Raw genomic sequence first — 27,228 nt, 5'->3', positions numbered from 1 at the left:
TTTATTATTTCAACATGCCACATAACAACAACATTTCAAAATTATGAAAATTATTATTCTATCACTTATTTATGCATATCAAAACTAAACGTGTTACATAAAGCAAACCTTGAAAGTTGATTAACTCACAAAAATGATTATAATTCACTACAAATTGCTTTCTGCTCACAGATATATGATATTACTTTCCATGATTTTTCAAATCAACTCCCCCCTTTCCATTGTCACAGCTGATGTATCATCTCACTCGTACACATGACATTCATGTGCTCGGATTTCGATTTTTCTGACTTTATGGTGGTGTCCATGTGAACTCAACCCAACCCATACATACATTCATTCTGACATAACTTGAATGCAGCATGTGACCTATTTTTCGGTCATGACCTACTAGTTGAGAACCAAAACTCACAGATCTGTCAAAGATTCTGACATATTTCCTAAACTTCCATTTGCTAGATCTATGCCTTTTTTTATTTATTAGAGAAATAAATTAAAAGAATTCTGTAGTCAAAGAGAGTGAAATGAAGGAGCATCAGAGCAGTCTGAAAGATGGCAGGGTGAATTGGTTTATTTTAGGCTTTAGTAGTTTTATGCGTGAGCTTTCAGCAGCAGGCATATTTTATGAACCTTCTCTCAAGTGGCTTATCAGTGCTGTCTTCACGATGTCGTTTAGCTGAGGCCAGCTGTCTTTTTTACAAGTCTAGTGCATAGTTCTGCTGATGTGATCCGGTTTTTACTTTCTAATTGGGGCTGAGATGACTTTCAGTCATTATAGGGGGCTTGGTTACACAATTCATGTTAAACAAACCCCTGCAAATTTGCAGTTCGGTGTCACACTCTGGGAAATGACGGTTGCAGACAAGATGGAGATATGTGTGTCTGCACAGAGCCAGTAATGCTGGTAAACTTGGTAAATTTAGCATAAGTGCAAGAACACCAGACACAGATGTGAAGTCCCTTGTAAAAAAAAAAGAATTTACTTTAGTGCAAAATGAATTTAATGTTTTCAGGACAATTACTTACATATTAATTGCAATTAAAAGAAAATTTATTAAATTTTAAGTTTGTATCAAATCTTAAATCTTTATATATTTCATAATTTCATAGTTACTTATATATTGTCTTTAAAATAAAAGTTCAAGTGTACTGTCGAATGTACTGAAAAGCATTTATAGTAAATTAAAATTTTAAGTAAATTATATTTTAAAAAATGTAAGTAATTTCTATTAAAATTTGTATGTGTTGAAATTATACTGTATATTTTGTTATTACACATTTGCAATGATGAAGTTGCAATTTAATACATTTAAAATGTATTAACTTTAAATGTAATATTGAATAACACTACAGTTTAAATAGCACTTTACAAATTATAATCATAATTGCAAATTATTAAAGTATTTACATATGCTTTATAATATTAGTCAACACAAAATAATTGCAATTCTTTAAAAAAAATGACAAAAGAATGTTAAAGGGTAATGGTTTAAAATATACTTTATAATAAAACTTTTAATTTAACATTGTTACAAAGTGCACTTTAATTAATATTATCTGTGAAATATAGTTACTTTGATACTTCTACACTACACATTCAATACAATTAAGGGCACTTCTTTTTCACAGTAGCTAACTATCCATTAAATACTGTAAATATACAGATGTTCGTCCACATAGTATTCCCGCCTCAGAAAGGACAGCTTTAGACAATTTCACATCTCTAATAATGAACAGGTTTTCACTGAATAATTAATGTAAAAACATCTAGCTTCACATTTTCTGCTTTAAAACCATGTGGTATGTTGGCCTGGTTTACTTCTATAAAAACACAGAAGATTTCAAATTATTATTTGCAGTAACCAGTATGCATTATGTCACAAATGCCATCAACAGAGCTTGTGTTCAGTGTTTTGAATGCAGCAAACATTCCTTTGGAAGCTTTCTTAAGACTGCTGTGGTAAATATAAGTGGATGTGGGCTGGAGTTTCATAAGATGTGAATATTATACTGTCACTCTCTAAAGAAAACAGGAAGTCTCTGTTCCTGGTGGGTGTGATAACTGACATTTGGACACTCTTGAGGGAATGCGATGACATGCTGCATAGAATCACTTTAACGCCTTACTAAAACAACACAGAGTTTGTGTTGGACAAAAATCTCCATGCAAATAAAGAGAAGCTCTTTTTAAATTATACAGTTGTTAAATTTCTAAGCTGATTAGCATTAGCAATTAGCCTCTGCTGGTATATTGTTGTGTAAGGTCCAATCCCACTTTCTCAATTCCAAAACAAAAACAAGTGTGTTATAATGAGAAAGAGCTTTTCTTAACCAATTACCACTATGTCACGGTTTGGTTTCTGTTTAGTTTCCCTTTTGCCCTTTTTTGGTATTTCCTGTTCTAGTTTCCAGTCATCAGTTAATCAATCATTCTCATCACCTGTGTTGTATTAATTATCTCGTTTACGCCTTTGTCCTGTTCCTTTATAAGCACTCAGTTTGATTTGTATCTTCGTCCTGTCTACACGTTAATAAAAGGAAAAAGTGATTGTTGATGTTGATGCATTGGTGGTCTCCTTATCTCTATTTACTTTACCTACAACCACATATTCCGTAACACACTATGGTAGGCTACACCATAAAAGGTGAGGAATTTGGGTTGATTTGACCAAGTTTGGATTAAAAATGGTTTATAATCAGTTACCCAATGGTCCACTGTAAAAAATGATCGTGATTTTTAACGGTAAAAAACTGTGAAAATGCTACGGTAAAAACCTGCTACATGGTTAACGGTAAGTTCCTGTAAAATTTACAGTGAAAAACCGTAAACTGACGTTCCCAGAATTCCTTGCGTTCCATTTCAAATTCTGTTTGAATTTGACGTTTTTTCTTTGAAATAACTATGTTTCTTAGTTTTTTCTTATCAGCTATGTTTATTAGGGTTGTATGTTACATCTAATGTTGTTAAATTAATGTTTATAGCATATTTCAGTTTAATGAGTCTCACCATGATGGTGTTTAGTGCTTGTGTGAATGACACTGTGCACCTTCTGTATGCTATTGTTTAAATGTTGCTTGTGATGGGCTTTGGCTCATCATGAGACTTTCTCATCATCACCTGCATTTGGTGGTTATCAGTGTATTTCAAAGGAACAAAACAGATTTCAGTACTTTAATAGGTTGGTATATTAAAATTATATCAGTTAAAGAAGTTACGGTATATAACTGTAAATTTAAGTTAAAACCGTAAAACATAAAACGTTGCTACCGTATTTTTTACGGTAGAATTCTGGCAACCACAGCTGCTGTTTTTTTTACCGTAAATTTTACGGAATTTGTTTTACAGTGTGCTAGGTTGGGAATGCATACATGAAAGAGAGCATGAGCGTCTCAAAAAGGTTTTGCATGCCGATACTACTTTGCCTAACTGTGTTTGCAGTGCTCATGATAGGAATATGTGTGGAAAACACAAGAAAGCTAATCGAAGCAGAGAGGAGAGAGAAATTTGAAACTGATTGCAGTGGGGAGTGTGTTTTTATGAAGACATTTTATGCATTCTGGCCATTCATTTACATGACTACAACATTTTGGAGGCCTGAAAACACAAACTTTTTAAAAACAGGTTTCAGACTGCAAGTTTTTGAAAACAATGTTATCACCTCTGTGTGAACTACAAAAATATAAATGAGTGAAAACCGTGACGTCATGTGCATGCATATTATGTGTTCAGTCTATAGATATGTGCGCAGGCATATAGTGTTTCTTTACAAAATAACATCGCCATCTACTGGCCTATCATGCATAATACACTGTTTTTAGCTGTTTTGGCGGATCCATGTGAACGGGGACCGTTTTGACAGTGTTGTCGTCTGTATGCAACACTTTTCAAAAATGTGAAGGAAAAACGTTTTTAGTACGTTTTGGTTTAGTACAACCAAATCACTCGAATGGTGACCAGTGAGCAGGAACTAAACAGTAACTAGTTAAATTTACAACTGGTTAAATTTCTTCTTAAACACAAGTAATTCAGTATCAATCTTATAAAAAGCAATTTTGTATAAGCTGTTCAACTTTTCAGTTGACATTCTTTTCAGCACTTTTTCTTACTCATGTTTGAACATATTGGCTGTTTATTAGTGCTGAAAAAAGCACATATGCATGACCATATTCTACATCCCTAATCCTACCCAGTACCCAAACTTAACAACTACCTTACTGACTATTAATAAGCAGGGAATTAGGAGTTTACTGAGGCAAAAGCCATATTTAATGGTTCGTTAATGGCGAGAATTGGACCTTAAAATAAATTTGAGACCATTTTTACTTTTGCCAATTTTTGTCTATTTCGGATCAGTAAATCTTCACCTTTTGATTATCACTGCTGCCTGTGTTGTTACTATAGTCATTCTGTGTGTGATTTTAATTTCCAACCCATTTTGGGTGAGTTGCTGCAGATTTTCAACAGATTTGCATGTATGATTCCATCCAGCCTGAGGATTTCACACGTGTTTTTTGTATTTTTTGTGTTTTGTAATGTGTATTTTGAGCTGATTTTAGACTGCATGTTGTTTTCATTTGTCACAAGTCTCCTAGTAACAAGACGTGTTTCTGTGCAAGTTTATAGGCTTTATGCAGGAACAAACCAGAAAGCAGGTCCCATCGCATCTCGAGAAATTGCTAATAGCAGTATGAACTGATGGAAATATCTATGGACTATTAATCAGCTAGTAATCAGCTAACCTGCCTAGTTCTATTTGTTGTTGGCATTTTATTCGATTATAATATTCAAATGTTAGTGAGGAGAAGAAAAATAGACAATGAGATATTCATCTACATATGTGATGTTTTGTTGCACATAACCCACAAAAGGAAAAGTATGGTAGCTTGTGCTCATTTAGTGTATGACGTGATGTCCAGTTTTTCTCTGTAACCATTTACAAATTTGGTGAGTGTATGACACCTAATGTTTTGAAAATTTGAAAAATTGTTAACTTGCTAAATAAAGTCCTACTGAAAACATAAAGAAAAGGAAATGTTTGATTTAACCATTTTTACCCATTTTCACCAGTGACCATTTTTTCAGCGAAAGATTTTTTGGAAACTGTGTTTCTAATACAACTCCTTGCACATGACAAATCTCAGAAAATCACTTCAGTTTGTATTTCATTTGCATTTCAGCTTTCATGTTACCCCTCAAGTGTGGTGTTGCATTCCACTCACAAAGCAGAGAGCCTGTCTCATGAATAAACATGGAAAGCATGACATCTTAATCATGCTTCTGCTGTTGCTACTCATAACTAATGCACATTGCTCACCTAATGATGTGAAATATTGCAGAGATGAGGAGTTCATTATAAATGGCGATGGCCAAGTAGCGAGGCTCGTGGAAAGCGGAGGGAACGGTCCTCACGGCAAAGCACAAATAGACGCCCCACAGCAGGAACAGGAACTCCGCTGGAACAGGAACACAAGGAGACACAGCACAGTGCCGTCACTAATTATTTAGTGTGTCAAGTCTGGGAATGCCAGCTGAAAAGATGTGATTTCACACGGTCTGAAAGGCTGTTTCCCCTCCCTCTCTCCTTTGCCGCATCACTCAAAGTAACACCAAGTCGACGGTGCATGAACATCTTGAAGGCGACGTTTGAAACAACGTAACAAATCTGAATGGAATTTGCTTAATCTCTAAACCCCATAATCAGACTATACATATATATTTCGTAACATAGTTTAGGACCAATTCTTACTATTAGTTGCTTATTAGAATGCATGTTTAAAGCACATATTAATACCTTATTCTGCATGAGCATATTTTAGATCATACCCCATACCTAAATTTAACAACTACCTAATTATTAAGCAGCAAATAAGGAGTTGATTGAGGGAAAAGTTAAGAGTTAGTTAATAGTGAGAATTTGTCACCAAACTAAAGTGACCATATATTGTTTTATATAACTTAAAAAACAAAATATATTTTAGTATTTAAATAAAGTTAAGGTAACACTTTTTTTTAGGGTCTCTTAACTAGTTGCTTATTAGCATGCATATAACTAGAATATTAGCCATTTATTAGTAGTAATTAAGCACATATTAATGCCTTATTCTACATTCCTAATCCTACCCAATACCTAAACTTAACAACTATCTTACTAACTATTAATAAGCAGCAAATTAGTTAACACAGTTAATAGTGAATAAATATTCCCTATTCTAAAGTGTTACCGAAGTTAATATATATATTTATTCCTATTTTAAGCATTCACATTCATTTGTAAGCTGTAGTGTTAGGAATTGAGAACTGTTTGTCATTCAGAATCAGTTTCGTTAAAAAGAAATACTTAAATCAATTTATTTTTATGATTTTTCTGCATTCTTTCACCTCATGGAAAAATACTGACATGTTTGCTGCATAGCTACTCAATGTACAATTCCACAGCATAATCATTAATTTTAGCTGATTTGTGGAATTTGCAGTCTGATGTGAGTATAATGAGAGAGAATTACTATAATGGTTGCATGCCAACATGAAATGGTTCATTTGAATGAATTGACCAAAAAGATTCACAAAGAGGCTGTATCTTATTTTGCATGCATCCCTATACTATATAGTAGGTGAAAAAACAGTATGTGAAAGAGTAGTATGTCCAAATTCACGGTATAACAGCAGGCGAGAAGTTTCCAGATGACCGACTACTTCCAGGGAGTTTCTGAAGTGTGCATCTGATGGACACTTTACTATCCCATGAGACCACGGGAGAAGATTTGTAAATGGCAGTGAAGAAAAGCAAACGATGCTGGCAGGACACGACAATGACTGCATGACAGATAGTGGTACATCTGTTTTACATTCATAATACTCCCATTCATGCTATAGAAAACATGTTGTTGTTTTTGCAGTTGCAAAGTAAGTACTTATTCACAAGAATAAGTACATACTCTCTACTCAGACCCTGAATTTGGACATAATTTTTTTGGGACATGCTGTAGTTTCGGATGCAGCCACTGGTCTCAAACTCAAGACATGAGCTATAAGTTTGAATTAATCACTCAGTCAGAGAAGAGAGAGGTCATTAAAGGTACTTTATTAATGGAATTGCTACAAGAACCAGAATCACTAAATGAATAATTGATCTGAATCGCTAAATTCAATGATTATCATATAATTTTTTTTCAACATGTTACTCTCATATCTCTGGAAGCAGTGGATCTTTATAGATTTTGTTGTTTTGTCAGTCTCTATTTGTAAACTATAAAATAAACTAGATTTTGCAAGCACTCATTCATAAACAAATCACTTTTCTGTTAATAATATTCTGTACAATTTCTACCTACTTCAATTTAAAAACTTACGTTCAGTTGCTGCCTTAATTTTTTTTTAAGTATAATCAACTTGGTTGTACAAGTGATTTCAACTTAAAGGGATAGTTCACCAAAAAATAAAAATTCTGTCATTAATTACTCACCCTCATGTCGATTCAAACCCATAAGACCTTCGTTCATCTTCGGAACACAAATTAAGATATTTTTGATGAAATCCGAGAGCATGCGTCTAAAGTAGTTAAAGTTGTTATTTTTAATTTCTTTGCACACAAAAAGTATTCTCATAGCTTGGTAAAATTACTGTTGAACCACTGATGTCACATGGACTGTTTTAGCGATGTCCTACTACCTTTCCGTGCCTTGACCGTGGTAGGACCCTTGCTGGAGGAGAGCTCTCGGATTTAATCACAAATATCTTAATTTGTGTTCTGAAGATGAGGTCTTAGGGGTTTCAAACGACATGAGGGGAGTAATTATTGACAGAATTTTCATTTTTGGGTGAACTACATAATTGAAATACATAATAACTATATGAATTTCCTATTATTTCATTCAACTTATTTTAATGAGTTATAGTAATAAACATAAGTTTATTTACAGTGCAATATATGTTCTATTTTAAAACTACATTTTTTGCATTTATTTTCACTGCTTCTACTGAATAGAAAATTCTTAAACTTTCAGTGAAATAAACAGATAATGAAAAAATGGACAATAGCTGTTTAGACCATTTTTGGTTTGTAATATAAAACGTAATACAAAAAGTGGCACTGTTTTGCAGAAGCAATACTGAAGCAGTCCTGAAACACTATTACAGATTTATCTATTTGTTTTTATTTTAGTTTTTAGTAAATTTGTGTTTTTGTCATTTTATTTGTTTAAATATATCTATATATTTTTAGTTTTACTTATTTTAGTACAATAGGTTAAACTTGACTTGGCAACTAGTTAAATTACAATTAAATAATTAATTATTTTATTATTATTTTTTTATGATTATAGTTTTAGTTAACTATACTGACCTTATGCTAAAGGAAAAGTTCACCCAAAATTGAAACAGTTTTATATGTTTTTTATTCCCAGGAAAATTGGATAAAAAAGAAATGAGACAACTGAGACTGTTTTGTGTCTTCAAAAAGGACCAAAAAGTACAGTAAGTTTACCTTATATCTTTCTCTGCTATTGAAATAATGCAAGTGAGACTGCTTTTGTTTGTATGCATGAATAGATATCATGAGTTTCCGGGCTGTCTCCATGCAGTTCCCCCTGTGCTTCACGCTGTAAGCAGAAGGTGCTGGAGTCGTCAGAGAGAACCATCTCTGCATCACTGGCCACGTCTCACACCCTCATGCCTTAAAGGCTGTCTGGCCACACTCAGATGATCCGATTATACATCCCACATCTCTTCTGTCAAAGTTGCATCCATAACCCTGAGACTTTGGCATTCTTGCCTCATTTTCTTTTTGTTTGAGGCTGCTGGTAGCACAAACGAAGGCGGCAGTTGTGTGAGATATTGACCTCTGCATTCTACTTCTATAAACTGATATATTTATTTATAATATTATTATAAAAAACATATAAAGCATATATGATGTCATATAATATTTATTGCTGGTTTTTAAATCGGCATCTCATCTATTTTTAATTGTGATTTAAGTGTGTCGCTGTCTGTATTTTGCTCTTCAGTGCTTGATATGTTAGTATAACATTAAGCATAACAACTGACCAGCAGCCATCATGTAGTCCCAGCTGTCCAGCAGGCACATGCTGAACTGCAGGCCTTCTGGGGTAAAACCGATGTCGATGAGGGCATGATGGGTGTCAGGGCTCTGGCATACAGCTGAGGTCCAGGCCACGAGGAACCACACGACCACCAGCAAAATCACAGCAAGCAGACGCAGAACCCTCCAGCTGGTCATGTACGGGATCCGCTGGGCGGTGCGGGACAGGAACACCTTTAAAACCCTTGGTATGAGAAACAAGGACGGGACACAAATATAAAAGTGGTAAACTACACCAACACTTTCTCTTATGCAGACTTCAGCAGAAACATGATTGTTTACTGTGAAGCTGGCAGCATTATTTGTACCTGTACAGTTTGAGAATCACTGTTCCATAGACGATGGCAAATCCGAGCAAACGGACCCATCTCAGGAGAATACACCGGAAAACACTTGGATTAAAATACTGTATCATAACCTGATGATACAAAGATAAAAATGAAAAGTTAATAAGTTGACTAATCACTGAATATCTTTTGCATTAATTTCTTTATATACTAAGACTGTAGTTATGATAAGAAGAACACATCAGTTTCACTGATGCTCTTACGGAAACAGAAGGTAGCAGGTCTTATGAGACCTATCAAGAATGTCAAATTTCACATTAAAAATCAAAAGAAAGTAGTAAGGAATTATATTTTGCTAAAAGTAAATGAAAGGACAATTTCCTGAAATTCACTCACTCTCAAACCATCAGATTTGAAGAAATGTAGCATTACATTACTTGTTCATAAATGGATGCTCTGCAGTGAATGGGTGCCGTCAGAATGAGAGTCCTAACAGCTGGTAAAACATCACAATAATCCAAAAGAAATCCACCCCACTCCACTCCAGTCCTTCAACTATCATCTTGAGAAACCAAAAACTGTGTGTTTGTAAGAAACTCAATCACCATTAAGACATTTTTAACTTAGAACTGTTGCTTCTGGACAGAATATGAGTCCTCTATCCCCAATATTGCTTTCTCCAGTGAAAACGTCATCTGGTCTGAATCAGGAGAGAAGTCTGCACATATCAAGCACCATTTACAAGCCAAAACAGTTCAACATATATATAGATATTATTATGGACTATAGACTTGCATTTTGGCAACGGTTTAAAGTTAAAACTACGGTGGCCGAGACAGCTCAATGCACTGCAACTTCAGAAAACACATGCAAATAGAAAACTCACCAGCAAATCAAGAAAACACCTTCCTCAATTTGACAGCAGGTGCTGTAAATGCTCACAACAATTTTATTTGCAGCGTGTTTCTTTGTTTGGTTGTGTTGTGTGCATTTGCAGCGCATGTGTTGTAAAATTGACAAAGTGGTTTTCTTAATTTGCAGGTATTTTTTCTATTTGCAGCACGTTGAGCTCTCTCGGCCACCGTATAAAACACCTTTACGATAGATTTATTTCTTACAAACACAGCTTTTCGCTTCACAAGATGGTATGAACTGGAGCAGTGTGGATTTCTTGTGGATTACTGTGATGTTTTCAGCTGTTTGGACTCTCATTCTGATGGCTCCCATTCACTGCAGAGGATCCATTGGTGAGCAAGTGATGTAATATTAGATTTCTCCAAATCTGATGAAGAAACAAACTCATCTACATCTTAGATGGCCTGAGGGTGAGTAAATTTTCAGCAAATTTTCATTTTTTGGGTGAACTACTCTTATTTGTTACAATAGTTTCACAATGCAACAGTGTTAATGGCTTTAAAAATAGGCTCAATTCACTTGATGCAAATGAAACATACTGAAATATCTTTTAAAACTACACAAGAATGCACAAATATACTCATGTTATTATGCATGTGAATGAAGTATAAGTACAAGCGTTCCAGATTGTCTTAGTTTAATCCTTGTTCTTTATCCTCCCGAGTATGTAAAGTGCTCCCTGAATTCCTCATTATGTATCAAGCCTGGTGTCCCTTTTGTTCTGTGCCTGTCTTATTTAAAGCAGCAGAATTAAATAACTATCAGCGCGGACTGATGGAAAGATGCATCTGTTCTTGTGTCTCCTAGGATAATCTCCAGTACAGCTCTCCAATCCACAGTTGTCCTCTTAAATGTGCAAACAGCAAAACGGCCCCTCCAGTATAATCAAAGAGCTTGCCATGTGCAGCTTCTAACCATGAGGAAGACTCAATTAGCAGCACTTCTCCTCTCAGATAAATAAATGAGCACATGCCTTTTACACTCATTAGGAATGTGAAAATCTTGATAAGGCAGTTCATATTTGAACCGTCCACACAAGAAACTACTCCAACACTACAACCAAATTGAGAAAAACATCTTTGTTATTTTATAGTCCTAGTTCTGTTAGGTTTCCATCTTATAAACCTGCTTTATACCAGGCATTTATACTAGGCACAGAAATGTTCACCGGAAATCTTTACCAGGTGCATTCTGGTTAGAAATGCTGTCCAATTTGATGAGGCATCATGCTGATGTGTGGCAAAATACTCATGTAGCCATTTTTAGCAGCAGGTGCCACCGTTAGTTTCCCGAAACTGGCTAAAAACAAGACCTGTGTGCTACTTTCATCAACTGATTTTAAAAAACAGTTATTAAAAAAGACAAAAAAGAAAGATAAAGTTGGCATACAACCCTGGTATAACATATGTTATTAGTAATTTATAAAATACGTATATATTTAGTGTATGTTTTACTTTTTCAAGCAATATTGTTATATTTGTTATGTGGCTTGTTTGAAGTGAATGCAATTAAAGTCACGCTGGTTTTACATCAAGATGGACATTAGGAAGGGTTTTTTAATTTTAGTATTTTGTACTAAAGAAATTCACATATAGGTAAAAATTGCATTTGTCAAAATATATGAAAACTTATTGCAAGCATTATGGCATATATGAGATTAATATGCCATATATGCCATAATACTTGAAATAAGTTTTCCTGAATTTCCTATAGCCGATTATTCTGAATGAAATGTGTTGATACAGTAGCACTTTATTTTAGAGTCCTGGGGCCGTATTCTTAAAGATTCTATGAATCCATTTAGAGAGCACCTAATTCTATCTTAAAAATTTCTAACTAGGAGTCTTACAAGTGATTCAGGACCAATCTGAGAGCAACTCTGAGCAAGGAAAAGATAAAAACTTTTATCTTAGTGAGGAGGCGGGGCTGATCCCGTTGCTAGCTATGACACAGTCTTTTGAAGACAGTGATAGGTTGGTAGTCCAAGAAGGAAATAAAAGAGCGCTTTTAAGAGTAGGGTCGATTGTAAGCCTTTGAAAAGAGGCGTAATTTTTCCTGTTTTACGTACTCTCTCTCTCTCTCTCTCTCTCTCTCACACACACACACACACACACACACACATTATATATGTATACATATTCTTTATTTTTTATTTACCATGCTGTCATACTTAACGTATTTTATATGAAATGAACAGCGACACAATACGTTTAACTGTAATTGTTTGTTTGATCACATTGCTTATAGAAGGTTGTGACAGACCCAAATCAAATAGCGCATCCTTTCACATACAGAAGAGCGTACGCAGTTTGCGTCCAGCGGATAATCTCTAAAATGGCACTACGTTGACGCGTAGAGACAGAGAGGAGACAAATTGTTGAAAAAAGTTATTTTTATTTTCTTTGCGTACAAAAACTATTCTCGTCGCATCATAAAATTCAGATTGAACCACTGATGGCAGATGGACTATCCTTCATACTTTTCTGGGACTCTATAGTGTTATTTACTTGGCAGTCAATGGGATAGTCTCAAATTTCACGGTTTTCATCCAAAATATCTTAAATTGTGTTCAAAAGACGAACGAAGCTTTTACGGGTTTGGAACGAACGATATGGGGGTGATTAAGTGATTAATGGCAAAATTTTCATTTTGGGGTAGAGTAACCCTTTAATTGACAAAATCTATTTTGTTTAATGTTTTTCTTTCGATTGAAGTGCTGAGTGATTACATGAGACATGAACATTTCGGTAAGTTGTATTGTATCTTTCAACACCTTCTGAAGATCATTCATGTTTATTTTGCACTGTAACTTGTATTAAAGTGGAAGAGACTTGAAGTGAAGCTGCTACAGCGATCTGTCACGCCACATTTAAGAGTGTCAAAATGGCATTTATGGTTTGAATTTTGTGATAAAATGTACAGGATTTGAAAGCAGAAGTAACAAAGCACAAAGCAGGCATACCTGTCTTGAATTACAAATTTAGTGTATTGAAGAAATTCACATGTAGGCATAACTTGTATTTGTCAAAAATGTAAAAAACAAATAAAGTCAAGTCTTTAAGATCAAAACATCTACAGGGGCATGATAAATGCATGTTTTTGACATGTTCTATATATTAAATAATTGAAAACATCACATGGTCCTTTCTGTTTGTCGGCACAGTAAGGCAATTCACACGATAATGCTCAGCGAGGCACTAGAAATGCAAGGCTTCAAACAGTTTCAGCTATTAGCTCCTGCTTTGACACAACAGATCCTGGCAGTCAAATACTGTTGTTAAATTTCATTGTAAAACTGGTCTGTATCTGTCATTACTGTAGGGCAGGGAGTCAAGGACAGCAAAAGAAACGAAGCGACATGTTTGTAACATCAGACTTGAGACAAATAGGTGGCCCCCTTTTCCCTCAACACTCATTAATTAATCAGTGGATTTATTTTTAACAAGTTGCGCTAGAACTTGATGGACTCATTAATAAAGCATAAGCAGAGCACGTCACCATAGAAAACACACGCAGCCATAGAGCATCTGAGTGCATGCACATATTTGATCACTGACAACTGTCATCTGTTACATACAAAATCAATTTGTTGTGCCATGAAAACTGAATTTGAAACATCTTTTGCCACCCTGACTTATGTAATGTGGTGTGAAAAAGGATATTTAACTTTAAACGCTTTATAGTCACTATAATTGTGATCATATTTTAAATCTTTATGCTCTGCATCTACGTTATATATTTATACTCTTCTCATCCTATTTTCACTCCAAATTCAACTTCATGCTTCGCCTTCATTTCTACTTCCTCTCTGCCCTTCTGCTCTTTCCTTTCTTCCAAATCTGACTTGAATTTCCTGACTGCACACTCATTTCTGCCCTCTAAAATGTAAATTTTACATATCAGTTATAATAATTAGCGAATGTCAGTTTATATAATGAATGTGAGTGGAATTTGTTAAGGTTCAAAGTGGCTTTACCCGAAGCCAACTTTACCTTATAAACTAACATAAATGATATCAAAATAATATTGGAAAAAAATGTGTAGAAATTTACTGGATTGTGAAAAGTAAATGTTAAATATTAGAATAGAGCCAGGTGGTTGAAGAGAGAAATTGAAAAAAAAATAAAAATGTTTTAGGTGCAATACATGCACTGATGATCAAAAATGTGAATTAAGAAAATTTTGATTTCATGTTTACTTTTATTACTATAATACAAAGATTCATAAATAATATATGAGCCTTTATGATGTTGTGAATGCTTTTTATTAAAACTAAAACTTGACCAAATTCTCTTTAAGGCAAGTCATTTCACCTTTGAAACGCCTCTTGGGCAGCTCTATTTCAGTCATGCAAGTGCAGCTTCTATCTCTTTGAATGGGAAAACACCAAATTCTCCAAAACTGTTCACCAGGCTTACAATTAAATTTCATATTTTAATGAAGTCTGACAACAACAACTGTATTATAAATGCTGTTTCTTATGTTCAAATAGCATTAAAAAGCTTATTTTTCAGGCTAGACCAGCCAATGCGTGTGTGCAGTACTAAGTGCTCAGAATGATGACTGTTTCTAAAGCAACAGGAGCTTCTACCGGCAGCTGGAGTGACACGATTGGCTCGTTTGTTCACAAGGCGGGACTATTCCTCGATATTGCGCATTGCACTTTCTCCTATTCATAAGTAATAGGGGAGCACCATCTTTTTATAGCTAAAGTCTTTGACTTGACTGAACTGAACTAAAAAACAGGATAGGTTGACTCAATATAATAAAAACTAAAAAAGGACATTTGACTCAAAACTAAATTAAAACAGAGGTGTTACAAAGTTCATCAGTTGCAGTGCGACATAAATTCTATCCAGCCATAAAGAGCTCTAAAGAAGACAATCGTGTCATTATTGAGATCAATTAGGTTGACATTGATTCAATATGATCAAACGAAGGAGATAAGCATCACAATAAAACATATCCAGACATGTGGTGTAGTCAAGCACGCTTTCTTATTCAAGAGCAGATTGAGGTGTCTGAACAGAGTGATGCTGTACAGTCATAGTCAGACTGCATTAGTCTACTGCATCCCCCACAACCTCACACTCAGAGTCATCCTGGGGGAGATTTTTTTATACATTTTTATACGTTTGTGACATTATCTGGTTTTCATTATTCCTGTAGTGAATCCAGAGATAAAGTGACAAATTAAAAACAGCGTCAGCGGGTGCAATCCATCCCTCAAATCCCCCATTTAGAAGATCCCATCCCTACCCTGTTTCATCCTCCCTCATCTCTCATATAAATGCAGGAGCTGTTGACTATCGCAGATGGTCTGGGAGGTGTGCTTAGCTTAAGAACAGAGAAAAATACCACAGAGACATGAGCACAACAGACGACGTGCCTGTCTTTAATTGAACGGGAACACAGAATCACTGCAGCTGAGGAATTCAGCTTTGACAGATTCACTTTTGAATTTACACAAGACGGAAAAAGTATTCACAAATGCTATGTGATAAAATATTGGGCATCTCCCATTGTGTCTGATCAAAGTTTCATTCACAGCGAAAAATTACACAAGTAATCTAGTTATTACATTGTGAAGACACTCCGATGGGGTTTGGAGTTTGGAAATGTGACAAGAATGAGACCTTGATTTGCATTTGAAATGGTTCATCTGTGTGAAAGCTGGTCAACGAATACTTAGCTTTGACTCAAACTGAAAATGTCACTGCTTCAGCACTGAACAGGCTTATGTAATACACTACCAGCCGTCGCACAGGGCTGAAATGAAAAGCAGACCATTGCATTTCAAAGTGCCTCAGGAGCAGAATGTACAAATCAGTCAACTGAGGATAAAACCAAGAAATCATAATGGATCTTTACAGCTGCATCCTGGCTGCCTGGTCCTTCAAAGTTAACATGAAATGAAAAATGGCCCTGGTCTTATTGGTCTTGCTTCCATGTAGTATTAGATCCTTTGTGGCAATCAGATAAAAAATGGCCAGCCAGGATGCATTGCTGTTTTATCTGGAGATTTCACTGAAACCCTTCCCTCCTACTGTTTTACCCATCATCACTTGCAGGAACCCATAATTCTCGGCTTACAAGCTAATTAGAAAAGGGGTGAATTAAAGGGTAAAGGAGCGCATCTTGTCTTTTATTGAAGCCTATGTACTTTGGTACAACGCCACAGCTATACTCCAGCAAAAAAGAAAATTCTCTCATCATTTACTTAACCTCATGCCACCCCAGATGCAAATGACTTTATTTTTTTCTGGAAAAAACTCTAATGGAGATTTTTAGAAAATAATCCATCTCTGTGAGCCTATATATAATAGAAGTGGATGGGTCCCACAAAAGCGAGCATGGTTTCTGAAGTATTCACAAGAGTCTAGAGCATGAGTTTCCTGTCACATCCTGTTAAGATTATGTACACAAATGTAAATTAACTTGTTTATATGGGCTGAGGCATCAAGAATAAGCACAAGTAAGTATGAGGCTATCGATTACATGTAGTAGTGTTGTAAATAACATTCCTGTTACTTGCACAGACCGATTATTTCACTTCATAAGACCATAATATGTCATATATTGGCAATGCCTCCATCGCCATATGATTGGATATGACTGGTTATGTTTGGCTGTGATTGGTTCATGTGATAAATCCCGCCTCTTGTTCAACATTTGCAAATCCATCTGAATGAACAATATAATGGCCTTCATGGGAAGACCAGTTAAAAAAATAACTCACACACAGACATAACCACTTTGCTACATTACAATAAGGCTTAAAATGGCATGAATCTGTGGGAGTTTTTAGTGAGTAAATCCTCATCCTCATTTCAGAGCCATGGGTATTAATTTTGTCTTGCCTGTCTATGCTTTTTTGACTCTGAAAGTGTCGGAAACCACTGACAGTTTCAGCTAAAAATCTTGTTTACTGTTCTACTGAAGAAAAAAGCCACCTACATCTTGGATGGCCTGAGGATGAGTAAATTAATAGCACATTTTCATTTTTGGGTGAACCATCCCTTTAAAACCAGGTGGAAATATTGAGAATAATTCATTGCATTTTTTTAATTTTTTTTCTCATTGATTATAATGGTTTGCCTAGAAATATGCCAGGTTATTGCAGTGAAGTGGTGTTCAAACATTTAATCTTTTTCTAAAATAGTGACAGATGCAGGACGAAAGGAAGGAAAACAGATCTAAACCTGAAATAAGAAGAAGTGTTAGAACTTACAGGGAAGTAGAGAAGTACAGATCCTGAAAGTATCGCTTCAAGAAGTATAAGACCAGATGCTTTGATTCTCTGAAAAACGAGAGAGAGAGAAGTAATAGGAGAGAATACTGTGACATTTTGAAAAGCAGTATTTGCCCTTCAGTCCAATAAACCAGCTCAAGCAGAAATCAAGCTCTAGTTTTTCTTTCAGGTAACTCTAGCAGAATAAAATCAGAGTACAAAGCCTTTCCAGGCGTGATAACCGGTAGTAAATGTTCTTACTTTGTTGCGACGGAAGTGGTAGACGACCACAATGCTGATGAGGTCCAGGAGCATGCAGAAGCCCTGAAAGGAGACCATGGCGAGGCGGAGGGCCGTGTCCTCCTGAGCCACACACGGTGTGTCGCCTGTGCAGAACGGACAGCCTTCTCGGCAGGGCAAACACCTCCCAGACGGTTCCCAGGATTCATCAGGGTAAGTTCCCCGGTCTGATTCTAACAACAGGTGAACGATAAGGAGCCATACTATGACATATCACATCTATTGATGTGTTTGCATTTTATACAGCGTTGCGACTGAAGGATTTATCCAAAAACAACTCAAATCTAATAAACGTTACCACCATGAAACTACTGAACTTGGATTGATGACCAACTGATAATTGGTTAACGGGAATTTTATACCAGGAAGAAATGTAATTTATAAACCCAGAGCTGTTTTGTAGTTATTAATTATGTTTAATTTAAGCATCAACTTTCTTTTTCTTAACCAATGTGGTGACCAATGTGTATCAGAGAAAAACATTTATTTCATAATGATATTTCCCCCCATTTTAAATTCTTATTATCCAATGAAAGGTTAGCTTTTTGTGAATTTTTTAAATAAAAGATCAAAAGGATTAACAAAGCAGGTTAATTTTCACAGTCTTCTTTGATCATATTTACCAAGGGTTCCAATAATTCTGACCACAACTGTAACTGCAGAGGCTCAACAAAATTCACTAAACTTAGATTGGATGATTTTCAGAGAGTCCCAGGGCTTGTGAAATATGTACATGGAAGCCTTGGTTTATAAAATATGAAATAAGGTAAATGTGTGTATCTGCCATGTGTTTGAACAGAGCTGCAGGTTTTTGTAATTAGTCCACCTTTGCCAAAAGCTTGTCTCCAAGCTTATGTTACTTCATTACTTTATGAATCAGGCAAAACGAACTGATATCACCATACTTTCCCCAGCTGATTAATCACAGTACACTGTATTACAAGTTTTCTGAAATGTTATGTTTAAAATCATGTAAATGAGGTATTATCTAATTAAAGAGCCCCTAATTTGCATAATTTTCCGAACATAAATCTGAAAATTGGATGAAGTCAGATTCAAAATTTTGAGTTAGAGACTTTTACAGAGGGGATTTTGCATCTCTTTTTATTACTCCATAAATCAGAAAATACTGTCAACTGACAAAAAAAAAAAGAATACATTTATTTTTAAGAATAAAATGTTATATAAATCAGTCGAATATTATATAAACAAACCCTTCTGTTTAAATAGGAATAAACTGGTGGAGATTTCTGATTCAGTACATGAGAAAAAAATATTGTAATTAAAATCTACAGATGCAAATAGATAATAAACACTTAAATATGTATTTTGGATGTTTCCTTATAGTCTGAAAGAAGCAAAATGGACTAGTTTGCCTATAGATTTCTGCTTCAAACGTAGAAGAGCCTCATTTCAAAGGAGCTATTTTTACATTAGTTTATATATGAGCGTGTGAGAGAGGAATATTGCTCTTAACAACTAGGACTCTCCACATTAAATAGATATAAACTCTGTCTTTGGGGTATTCGTGCCTAGTTTGAGATCATAAATTATCTGGTGGAAGGAAGTAACTCTATGTTTGTGTATCCATTTCTGTCAGAAAGATAAATTCAATCCAGACAAATTCTGTTCAAAGAAGACCCATTACTTTATTTATGTGCATTTTACATTCACATTCATTGTTCACAGACAATAAAACTGTGAAATAATCTAATTGTCTTATATTGAAGGATGACCCAGTTTTCACAACTCATATTTATCTCTTCATATTAATCGTAAGTAGTTTTTAATATAAAGTATTAAAATACCATGAGAGATTTAAAGTATAATGTTAGATACAGCTCACCTCAAAACCAATTCACATTATAAATCCAAAGCCCAGCAGTTCAGATTTGTACTTACTTGAGAAGCCATTGAGTGTCACTTGGCTTTGGTGATAGAAACCACTCTTGCATTGGCACTTGTACTTGTCCAGAACAAATCCATGGCCTGTAATTGGCTTACACTAGCAAAAAAAGAAAAAAAGGGGTTAGTTTTACAACTTCATTAGATAAAGTACAGTGTAATAGGAGGTACAATTAAGCTACAAGTACCAGTTCCACTAACTCGTCCTTCCTCATTTCTAAGCACTGAAACATTAACTGATGCTAGAAATGATATATTTTTGTTCAACACAACTCAATGTGAGCAAGGAACTTCCTGAGGAAATCGGCTCTGCTAATAGACCATCTGTGACAGTGGTGTCACTGTCATTTATCACATTACCAGGTATGAAAATGTCAGTTTTATGAGTTATTATGACAGTCGATACATGTGCAGCAGTTTATTTTTACTCCTATTCTGGCAACATCACAGTAAAGCTCACATGAGCGTGCAAACAGATGGGCTCACAGCAGCTTTCTCCTTAAAGACCCTTTAAAATGACTGCTAAGCTTGAAATCAAAACTGTTTACGGATAGAACAATACATACAGTGCAACAAGAAATGCGCAATTCATGCTGCTGTAACAACAATGCCATTTTGTGCCTGTTTTAAGTGCAAAAGAGACTTTTTAGACTGCTGTATTCCAGAAAGAGAAATAAATAGTAGGTCTGAAAAAGTCACACCGAGTTCACTCTATAAATAATCTGGAAGTGCCATGAAGCCCAGAGGAAATCTAATGAAGCGAGGCTCTTATCATGGGCTGGATGCTGATCTCAGAGAAAGGTTTCGGGTTAATGTAGTCCTTGTCTTGTCACCTTTATTTTATATTCAATGTCTCAAGTCTTAATGAGGGATGATTTTTCTAGAAGATAATTATGTCCATATTAGATTTATGCTCTTAGTTTACTAAATCTTCAGCGAGAACATGGGTGCCAAATGCTATATTTTCAGACAATAAAACAGGTTTTTACATTTATGTTTTTATATTACATTTACAGGTTTCGTGTTTTATGTGTTGCTCCTCAGATGCCCCTCAAATTCTCAATACTATAATTACAATAAAAAACATTGCCGTTATTGCAATGTAAAAACATATGTTTATCTATCTAGCTTATTTAAAAATAATAATAATAGAAATAATATGTATTTATACAACAAGGTACTGCTTCTAATTTACAGCAATTGAAATATTGTAAAAAGTATGGGATAAAGCACATCCAGCAGGTTGTTATCGCATAATAAACCTCGACAGGGTGATCAGGACTCCAACGTGAAGCGGATATTATTCTATGTATTCTGCAATAAAAACCACACTGTAAAAAAATTGCAACTGAACATGTTCAAGTTTACGAAACCTTTTGAATCTCAAATACTAAAAAAATTTTATTTTCTTGAAACTACATAAAAAAAAACCTTGTCAGACCAACAAAATTACCCCAAATGTTATCCCAACTAGTCAAACACCGTTGTCTGAACAAAGAATTTCATATTGTTGAAATTAAGGCTTTGTGAGTTCCCAGCATGCATTGCAGCATGAATAAATTATGCAGTTACTGTTACAGGATTATTGTTTTGCTGTTTGCTGATTTCATTTAAAGTCACTGTTGTTCTATCATTATTGTTAGTTATTTTATTGTATTTTGTTATTTTGTTAGTGTGTTTTGAGGCCTAGAGAATGTTCAACCACTTATGTCCATTTCCTTGATGTTGTAAATAAACATAAAATCGATAATGTGGTGACGTAATTTTTTCTATTTCCATATATTTATGATAAATATTTTCCCTATATATAAATATATTTCCTAATTAAGCTGCACATGGGCTCATTTCAACTCCTCTTCAATGGACATTTATGACACGTGTATACTGTAAAATACTAATACTATTTTTACTGTAAAATACTAAAAGTAATGAGAATCCAATAAAAATAACAACAAAAAAAAATATTTAAATTGTCAATAATAATGTCTATAAACATGACTGTAATGAGAATGTTTATGGGTACTGTATATGTGCTTAATTATCATGAAATGAATGCCATAATGCAAAAAAAAATCGTAAAAGGTCTTGTGAATCTAAGGTATTGTTCTTGTGAGATTCGCCCGATCGTTAATGCCAATTAATTTCCAGAGGGCAAAGCTTTGATGAGGGCTGAATGTTGATTTATACATCCCTGTGGTTCAATAGTTCTCTCTATCCTAGGCACCAGAACATAATTTTCCGTATATTAGCTGTTCCCCCCTGAGGATGCTCTATATGAATATGATTTAATAATACCAGTCTTGCTGCTTGCTCCACAGCAGATAAATGTGTTCGACCTGAGACATTTGAAAACATGAATTCATGCTTGTAAATCTTCAGGAGTGAGGAGTGTAAACATCAGCAGAGTTAGAAGATCAATCTGTCACTGAAGACAGTGGCGCTCAACCTCCTGCTGTACGCTGCTGACATAACACGCCTGCAACAGGATATATTTGGATTTGCATGTATATACGTGACAGCGCACCTTTAGTACAGTTCATCCAGCACTGCTGTGATGAGTTTCTGTGTTTACCAGTTACCTGTTAACTGCTTCTCATGACATTTTAGCTTTTTATTAAAACATGTAAGCATGACATTGGATTCAGAATCAGTGGATAGACAAACTCTGGTCGCACAATTTCCATTTCTGCATAAATTGGTGATAAAATATGATTTAGCAGGACATTTTGCCTGAGAATGTAAGGCCATCTGTAGCTCAACAGAAGTTGAGGACAACGATCCAAAGCACAGGAGTGAATCAACAACACAATGGTCTTAACAGAAGAAAATATACACCTTCTGGAGTAGCTTGACCTTAACCTGATATGCATTCAACAATCATCCAAGAATACTGCTAAACTGAAAGAGTTTTATAAAGAGGAATTAAAAACTATCCAAGCATTCACATACTTCTTCCACCCTGCACTGGGAATATTTACATAGTGTTCAAAAAAGACATCAAAACACATCACTGTTTCATCACAAATTCATGGAGAAATTATTCTGAGTAGTATCAAGTATCAAAGAAGGTGATGACAATGTGAATTACAGGAATATTTCACAAATTCTGCATTTTTTGTTACCAGTTTTATTTGCTATTGTTATAGTATTGACTCAATTACATCTGTGCAGAGATTCATGAATTATTCAAGAATCAACTGGCCAACACATAGAGTAAGCAGTCTTTATCTGTAGTATGAATAACAAGAATATAATGTTAAAATATTGTTAATTTCCACCAGTCACATTTATAGGCTATCTCCTATACATATAAAGACAGAGCACATTTATGCCACACCCACACTGGGGGAGAAAACAATCCAACGCTCTCCATTGACTTTGTATTGTGGGAAGCTGCCTCCTTGTCATTTGTGACTTATAACAAAACAGAACAACACCTAAAAGCTGCTGTGTGGCAAGGTGTACAGCAAACAAGCTAAAAAACCCAGAACTACGTTTTTATAAGCTGTCGATGCATTTAAGGACACAGTGAAAGAAAGACAGTGAGATTCATTGCAACTGTTAAAGGGGCCAATCTAGTGTTTACATAGGAAAACAATTAAAAAAGAACAGTGCCTTCTACATCCCAAAATGTTGCACTACCGTACTTTTATTCTTTGTTATTCTTTTTCTGTTTGATGTCAGTGTTATCAAAATGAAACTTTTGAGCTCTTTTCAAAAAAAAATTGTATGTTTATTTGAAGTTCATTTTATATGATAAGGTTGTATTGTTTATACAACCTGAATTCCGGAAATGTTGGGATGTTTCTTAAATTTGAATAAAATGAAAACTAACTGACTTTCAAATCACATGAGCCAATATTTTTATTCACAATAGAACATAGAGAACATTACAAATGTTTAAACTGAGAAATTTTACACTTTGTTCTTGCCTGCTACAGGTCTCAAAAAAGGGGGCAACAAAGGGTTGAAAAATCAAGAAATCTTTTTAAAGATTCAGCTGGGAGAACATCTAGCAACTAATGAAGTTAATTGACATCAGGTCTGTAACATGATTAGCTATAAAAGGGATGTCTTAGAGAGGCAAAGTCTCTCAGAAGTAAAGCTGGGCAGAAGCTCTCCAATCTGTGAAAAAGTGCATAAAAAGATTGTGGAATACTTTGAAAACAAAGTTCCTCAACGTCAAATTGCAAAGGCTTTGCAAATCTCATCATCTACAGTGCATCAAAAGATTCAGAGAAACTGGAGAAATCTCTGTTCGTAAGAGACAAGGCCGAAGACCTTTGTTGGATGCCCGTGGTCTTCGGGCCCTCAGACAACACTGCATCACTCATTGGCATGATTCTGTCATTGACATTACTAAATGGGCCCAGGAATACTTCCAGAAACCACTGTCAGTAAACACAATCCACCGTGCCATCTGCAGATGCCAACTAAAGCTCTGTCATGCAAAAAGGAAGCCATATGTGAACATGTTGTGTCCTGTGGGCCAAGGCTCATTTAAAAAGGACTGTTTCAAAGTGGAAAAGTGTTCTATGGTCAGACGAGTCAAAATTTGACATTCTTGTTGGAAATCACGGACGCTGTGTCCTCCAGGCTAAAGAGGAGGGAGACCTTCCAGAGCGTTATCAGCATTCAGTTCAAAAGCCAGCATCTCTGATGGTATGGGGGTGCATAAGTGCATACGGTATGGGCAGCTTGCATGTTTTGGAAGGCACTATGAATGCTGAAAGGTATATAAAGGTTTTAGAGCAACATGCTCCCCTCCAGGCAAGGTGTATTTCAGCAGGACAATACAAAACCACATACTGCAGCTATTACAACAGCTTCGTAGTAGAAGAGTCCGGGTGCTGAATTGGTCTGCCTGCAGCCCAGATCTTTCACCTATAGAGAACATTTGGCGCCTCATTAAACGAAAAATACGTCAAAGACGACCACAAACTCTTCAGCAGCTGGGAACCTATATCAGGCAAGAATGGGACCAAATTGCAACAACAAAACTCCAGAAACTCATAACCTCGATGCCCAAACATCTTCAAACTGAAAAGAAGAGGAAATGCTACACCATGGTAAACATGCCCCCGTCCCAACTATTTTGAGACCTGTGGCAGGCATCAAATTTGAAATGAGCTCATTTTGTGCATAAAATTTAAAGATTTCTCTGTTTAAACATTTGTTATGTTATCTATGTTCTATTGTGAATAAAATTTTAGATCATGTGATTTGAAAGTCTTTTAGTTTTCATTTAATTCAAATTTAAGAAACGTCCCAACATTTCCAGAATTCGGGTTTTATAAACAATACAACCTTATCATCTTATCATATTAACCTTATCATAAGAAGAAAGTCATATACACCTAGGATGCCTCAAGGGTGAGTAAAACACAGGCGAATTTTCATTTGTAGGTGAACTAATCCTTTAATTGAGTTACTATTGCTATTGTATTGAGTTCACACAACTGGATATTTATTAAATGATCTAGTTCACACACAAATTAAAATTCTGTCATCATTTTTTGTTAATGTGTGCTGATTTTATCTGTGAAATGTGGAACACAAAGGGTTGTGTTCTGCAGATAAAAGAAAGTACATGTTTTAAAAAAAAAAAATGACAATTTTCATTTTGGGTAAACTATCCATTTAAAGTCTTTCATCTTCAGTTTTAGATTCTAATACTAATGATGCATATGAGTTTATACGACACGCTCACTGATTACACTCAGAAACAATAGCTTTCTACTGACAGCCAATGAGATCCACTATAACACAACATTACAACTAATGGAGCGGAAGAAATTGCACAGCAGTAGAAAAGACTTAGGGAAACCAGAAAGGAAAATGCTGCCTTCATGTGACAAAGCTCTGATTATATGGTGCCGGCCTTGGACATTTCCTGTCTCGAGTCTCCAGAACTCTTTTCTGGAGCTGTACGGGAGAGACAGAGTCTAACATCCACTCAGGTTAATCCAGCTCAGGAACAAAGTCATTGCAGGACATTTAGTGCATATGATTCAGGATGCGCTCCTGTCAAGCCCTGGGCTGATGTTGCTCATCTTGAATGACAGGACAGACTTTAAGAGGCATAGTCCTGCTGTCTTAGGTAGAGATGAGGCTATAAATAGATTCACACTGGCACACAGGGAGTGATACACACACGCTGCTTTCTTCCTCTTTCTCAGACAGCACACAAGTATTTCTTCTCTCTCATAAACACAGGAAACCCTTCCGAATATCGTTTTGCTTCAGTTGCTGTGGTCGGGAGCGAGCGTCGTGCTTATGGAGGCTGCCGTGCTTTTCCTAGCTGCTTTTCCTCTAGTGTTGCCATGAGTGGGACCACACGGACACGGAGCATGGTCAATAATTTAGTAAGCCCACCGAAATCCATTATACTGCATTTATAATGGATCACAGCTTACTGGCAAATTCTCCTCAACACAAAACAACAACTTGGCCTTGCAAAAGCGGTCCAGTCCACGCGATATTCAATTACATCATATAGATGCCCGAATGATATTTCCTTAAGTCTGGTGTTCAATTACATTTTTTAAGCATTAAAGGCACAAATTCCATACTCCTGATGAGCAAAATGCAATGTAACAGAATGCAGGGTTCCCAAAAGCATTCTTTAATGTGACACAGCATTTTAAAAACATGGCACTCATGGCAGAAGAAGCAGAAAAGACATGTTAACATAGAAGAATAATTAAAAAACAGTGCAGATGGATTGAGAGCATGTTCTATGTAAACAGCAGTGAACATACCAAAATGTACCACTGTATTTTCCAATGTTTTGAGCTTATTTTTTTATAATTTTCTGTTTATTTGATATCAATATTACTTGACAAAATTTTATTGTTTATATTTCATCTTACAAAAAGCTTTATTACTTTATGTACAGTCACTTTAAAGGGGTCATCGGATGCCCATTTTCCACAAGTTGATATGATTCTTAGGGTCTTAATGAAAGGTCTGTAACATACTGTGGTTAAAATTTCTCAATGGTAATGTAAAAAACACCTTTACCCTGTCAAAATCAGCACGTTGATCTAGTCCATGTTTCTTTAAATCCTAATGAGCTCTGCTGACTCCACCCCTCTCCTCCAAGGAGTGACGAGCAGACCATAGAAACTGTAAAGTTTCAAATTACAATCTTCTCATATATATTTTTTTATTATTACAATATAAATTTAGCAGTAATTACAAAGCAACGTTTACTCACAAATTAGCTAGTCCTCACAGATTCCTAATATGCTAAATCGGATATAACCACATCATTATTCACATGGCACAGCTTTCTTTTCACATCAACAGCCAATGTGCTTGTTGTAACAGTTGCAGCACACTTCAGAAACCCTCCACTTCCCCAGCACCACCTGTATAGATCTGCTATTGGGTTATTTCATATATGTTATACGTGCAGCAGCAGTATATCTTACAGCATTTCTTACATACTCACAGCAGCATGTCTGTGGATGTGTTGGCAGTAGTA

General features: G+C 35.5%; 1 protein-coding gene across 1 annotated transcript in view; it reads right to left on the bottom strand.

Annotated features, from left to right (window-relative positions):
- The window catches only part of LOC306845748 (metabotropic glycine receptor-like), a gene marked incomplete at both ends in the record, with an annotated part of 45,401 nt that overhangs the window by 6,009 nt on the left and 12,164 nt on the right, over positions 1 to 27,228 (bottom strand). The window contains 6 exons of the mRNA XM_079378725.1: positions 5,316 to 5,454; positions 9,047 to 9,285; positions 9,410 to 9,519; positions 17,535 to 17,603; positions 17,796 to 18,007; positions 19,737 to 19,839. Coding sequence (XP_079234851.1) covers positions 5,316 to 5,454; positions 9,047 to 9,285; positions 9,410 to 9,519; positions 17,535 to 17,603; positions 17,796 to 18,007; positions 19,737 to 19,839 — 872 coding nt within the window. The remainder of the gene's footprint in view (positions 1 to 5,315; positions 5,455 to 9,046; positions 9,286 to 9,409; positions 9,520 to 17,534; positions 17,604 to 17,795; positions 18,008 to 19,736; positions 19,840 to 27,228) is intronic.

Source organism: Barbus barbus (genome assembly GCF_936440315.1).
Source record: "Barbus barbus genome assembly, chromosome: 26".
In the NCBI taxonomy this organism is placed as follows: domain Eukaryota; kingdom Metazoa; phylum Chordata; class Actinopteri; order Cypriniformes; family Cyprinidae; genus Barbus; species Barbus barbus.
Note: the sequence above shows the minus strand (reverse complement) of the source record. Positions and strands in the feature narration are given on the sequence as shown.